The sequence below is a fragment of the Amaranthus tricolor genome, chromosome 3 (genome assembly GCF_026212465.1).
Source record: "Amaranthus tricolor cultivar Red isolate AtriRed21 chromosome 3, ASM2621246v1, whole genome shotgun sequence".
NCBI classification, from domain to species: Eukaryota; Viridiplantae; Streptophyta; class Magnoliopsida; order Caryophyllales; family Amaranthaceae; genus Amaranthus; species Amaranthus tricolor.
The window spans coordinates 35,476,863-35,481,877 of NC_080049.1; the positions used below are offsets into that span (position 1 = coordinate 35,476,863).

At 29.9% G+C, this 5,015-nt stretch overlaps 1 protein-coding gene across 1 annotated transcript; it reads left to right on the forward strand.

Annotated features, from left to right (window-relative positions):
• LOC130808871 (probable E3 ubiquitin-protein ligase XERICO) lies at positions 1-916 on the forward strand. The gene has a single exon (XM_057674408.1). The coding sequence runs from the start codon at positions 120-122 to the stop codon at positions 567-569; it is 450 nt and encodes a 149-aa protein (XP_057530391.1). The 5' UTR covers positions 1-119; the 3' UTR covers positions 570-916.
• The last annotated feature ends 4,099 nt before the right edge of the window (positions 917-5,015 follow it).

Sequence of the window (5,015 nt, forward strand, 5' to 3'; positions counted from 1 at the left end):
GACCCCTCTACTGCAGTCTACTTCTAGGCCATTCAAAAACTCAAGTTCTCTCTCTTTAAAAAAAACTCTTAGTTTCTCTCTCTAAAATCTTCAATTTAGGGGTAAAAAAAAAGGAAAAAATGGGTTTATCAAATTTCCCAAGTCCATCAGAAGGTGTATTACCAGTGTTAGTGATGAACACAGTAATATCAGTTGCAATTTTGAAGAATTTATTGAGGTCAATTCTTCAATTAATGGGAGTAATGAATTGGGTATCTAACAATTTAGAGGAAAATTCACCACAAAATGAATTATGCCCACCAAACAATCCCTATAAAGTAAGGAGAATAAAGGGTATTTCAATTACCCAATTCAAGGATTTGTGTGATAGCAGCAGTAACAGTAAGAACAAAGGTTGCAAATTTGTTCTTGGAAGAAGGATAACAATTGAGTGCTGTGTTTGTTTGTGTAAATTTAAAGATGAAGAAGAGGTTAGTGAATTGTCTTGTAAGCATTTCTTTCATAAGAATTGCTTAGACAAATGGTTTAATCAGCATAGTACTTGCCCTCTTTGCAGATCCATCCACTGAAAAAGATCAAATCTTTTGTTCTTTTTTTTGGTTGGGAAACTTTTTTTGAGGGGCCTTTCTTTTTGTTTCCTTTTTTTGTTTTTGAAAGAGGGTTCCTTTGGTTTTTGGAACCCTTCATTTTTTTTCACTGTTTTCCAGCAAAGTGCAGCCCAGAAAATTAAAAAAAAAAAAAAAAACTTTGCTCCTGTAGTTTGTAGACTGTAGACAGTACTATTGTGTGTTTGTCTAGAACACCAATAACATAATCAAAAAAAAAGAATGAAGGGTTCAAGAAATTTTGTTGTACATATTGTTGTAATATTATATCCTTCAAAATATATGCAATATAATACTTATTTTGATACAAAGGATTTGAGCAGGTTGTGAACATCGATAATCCAAATGAATGGGAATCCATGTCTACAACCATTGAAATTGATCTATGGTTAAATGGAATCAAGGCTTTGTGACTATTGTTTTCACAATATGCCATTATGATTTAGTTGTTGCTTGTATTTTTGGTCTGCACCAAAATGATATCAGAAACAGGAACAGTAACAGCAGGAAGTCTCTTTCATTTCTTTTTTTCTTTGTTTTTTTTTTAATTAAAACTCAATATTTAAAAGTATTTATTTAGGGAAGTGATATTGCTTGAATATGCAACATGCAGTGGAGGGCAGTGATCTAACTAGAAATGGTCCATCACAAATTTTTAGGCGGTTTTGGTTTTGTTTTTGGGTGTTTCGTTAATCTTCTTTGTTCGATTGCTACTACTACTCCACTACTAAATCATGTGATAGTAGTAGTTTTTATTGGCTAAAGACATGTGAAGGGGCTTCCTATTCTTGGCAGCATCAATCATTGGTGGCATCTCTATTTAGTGGACCTGCTGCTTTCATTTTGGTTTATATGCCACCTTCTAATTGACTGCTTCTTCAACTATATTTTATTATCATAATAAGTACTTCTATTTGTTAAATTACTCCAACAGTTTAGATAATATCATTTGTAGGCAGTATTATTGATGTAATACAGGGTACAAAATTGCTAATACCATAATTTCAAAATATTAGGTGAGAGTCATTCACATAAACTAATAGATCATAGATTATTTGCTAATACAAGTATTCTGTCCGATTTTAGAGGTTTTTCTTCTCAATTCATTTTGATTTTAACCATCCTAACTTGTAAGTTTAAATCTTTTATATCTTTTTCCATTTAATTCTCTAGGTCATATTTTGTCTTGTTTGCTCTCTTTCTAAGTCTTAATTTTCTATCGTACATACAAATTTGCTAATACAAGTATACACGTCTTTACGCACGTATAAATCTATCTTAAACGAATTTTTTTAAACTTATTTAATATTTGCGGCTTCTAAATCTTTTTTGGTATTTCCATTTCTCAAGTATATGCTCAATCATACAACAAAATATTTGTGTTTTTACTACTTACATTTTCCTACTATTATTCTCTCTTACATCCCTATGATTGATTACATTTAATGAAGGTATATAATTAAATATAAGCAATTCTATTTGTGCATCATGTAATAAATGTTTAAAAAATTAATTAAAATAATAAGTTAATCTAATAATTGAAAATTTTCATTTATCTTTTATAAAAAGGATGCATTCGTAGCGTAAGAAAAAAATGAAAAAATGTGGGGTTTTTCATTTATTCTTTTACGGTGTGCCTGTGGTCCTTCAGAAGTCAATAAGTTATTGCTCTTCTCCTTGGTTTATGTGTAATGTGTATCCAGATAAAAAATTCTGGGTCCTTGAAAGTGGCTAAAGTGAACACCTTTGGTATGCTTCAATTGTCTAAAATATTCTGACACAACAAATTAGCTATGCCGGTGGCATGGCTGGCACCACCTAACTTACCAGAAATGAAAGGATGATAATTTGTTATGTCTAGTGTGCGGATTAACAAATGGATAAATAGATTTTGTGTTGATTTCAAAGATTGATTAACAATGTTTAATGTTGGTGGTGGTTTTATGCGAGTTCACTGATTTTCATGAAGTTTCCTATTGGACACAAGTAACTATGAGAAGACTTTAGGGAAATTTTGAGGTTCACTCATATTTCTAAGTAACGACTTCATTTGTGTATATAATTTTAATTTACCTGTCATTCGAGTATTAAGGCTGAAAATATATAATAGATAAAATAGATGATTATGAATTTAATGATTAGAAAACTTTTCTTTTATTCTTGATATAAGTTCAATTCTCACAAAGTCGTAACAAACATAGATCTATAATGAGCAAAATAAAATAATTTTTTAAGCATAAATTCTTGTATAAGACGGTCTTATCATCTCACACTTGGATTAGATAGCTCAACAATAGAAACTTTTAACTTATGAGTTTCTTGTTTTAAGGTCGTTTAATTGTAAGACGGTCTCATACAAGAAGATTGTTTTTTTAAGAATTGTTCTTCTGCACTTATTTCTGTTTGGCCCTATATCAAACAATAGATGAAATTATCATTTTTTTTCCACTTGATTTGATAATTGATGTATTGGAGAATCTAAAGAACAATTACAGTTCAAAGGTTTTTCTTATCTACTACTTGTCTGAGCCAAACACCATAAACTCTCAGTTTGACTTTGCATAATGTGTTAGTTAAATTGGACTGACATTCAATCTATAAACACACTAATTTTTTGTAAAAAATTGATGTGAAACACAACTATTTGTACTGAATTTTTTTTCTAGCAGTGACCTCACTAAAAAGAAACGTGTATAGCAAAGTCACCCGTCACCAGGCATCTAAAATATTCCAACAAGCCCTCAATTTGCTAAATTTGGTTTTCAACAATAAAATCAATTAGTTGTTAGTATAAGACAAACATACATAAATGAATGTGATGGTGAGATTAAGTTTGTAAATGAAAGTAAAAAAGAATATAATTTCATCTAATCATCTCTATAAATAAATAAAGTTAAACTCACACGATAAAACAAAAGTAAAATATATAGCAAATCAAAATGAACAGAGTAAAAGCATAAAAAAAATCAACAAACAATATACTTTTGAAAAGAGACTAATTGGCTACTTTGCTTAGATGCTCTTGTGTATACCTTTCTATTTTCTAAATTAAATATGCCATTCTCTCTTTTGACATACTCACATCAAATATCTTTTTTTTTTTATCTTATTTTTTTTTTATCTAGTAACCTATTGACTTAGGTATGCCCTTATAAAGTCTAACTACTATTGACTTAGGTATGCCCTTATATAGTCAAACTATTTACGTATCCTCAACTTACTCGTTCAATGGGGTCCTTCTCTATTTTATTAAAGTTATGTTAAATTTAAAAGAGATATTTAATTAGAATATTGAGATTTAAGAGTATGAAGTACAACTCTAGCCTTAAAAGTAGCAATAAAAAGAAAGTGAGAGGGCAATGGGCATGCAAAAATGAAAAAGTAGATGAAATGCTGTTCTTTCCATGTGATTTATACTTCGCCTTTGCTGCAGGAAAATACTCAACTACATTCAGCTTTTCAACAAACATTTATAAAAAATTATTCAACTCTATATTTTTCAAGGAAAATATATACAAACAAAAACATTAAAGGCACAATTAAATTGTAAATCAACATATACTTCCTACTACCTGCGTGAATTGTACAACAAACGTTGCAATTATGACAATAGTATCCCATAGTTTTTGTGTATTCCCCCACTATATACAATAGAATCCAATTTTAATACCGTTTTTCCCACCTATAAAACCATTAAGATTATGCAGATCAACTAGAGCTACTATCTTCCAATTAATAAAGTAGCCACACATGAATATGGCAGAAGCGGGAAATGCAATTATTTACCCAACATAGGCTTAATTTTAATTTTTTTTTTATAATTTCAATATCTAACCCGGCTCGCACGCACCAACTATTATTAAGAACCTTAAAGTTAATAACCAGTGAAAAATATACTTTATACAAACACTAATACAGATATCTTTAGTCATATCCTAAGAATATGAGATTATCACATCAACCAAATCAAATTAGCATAAGAAATCATCGCTGATAAAAAATTATACTTTATACGGGCTTGAAGTATATTAGCCTATAACCAACAGAATCCATTCCAAGAATCATTATCTACATATATCTTTTCCTCTATTCATTATTCTCATGTGCTCTGACAACTTGTACATTCTTTCCCTCTATTCATTCTTATCCAGATCAAGCTTCTCAAAGTAGAAAAGTGAAGGAATAAAACTTAATTTTCCTATTCTCAGTAGAATGAAAGGAAGACTAAGTCTAAACTCTGTCATAAACGCGTTAATACTTTGTTTTGACAAGAATATTTAGATGAATCTAGAAGTACCAGCAGGAAGGTTAGGTAATTCATTGATTAATTTAGAATTATCATCACCATTGTTAGGTTAAAGATATTTTACATGAATTGATTAGCTATCACTTTGTTGATTAATTTGATCC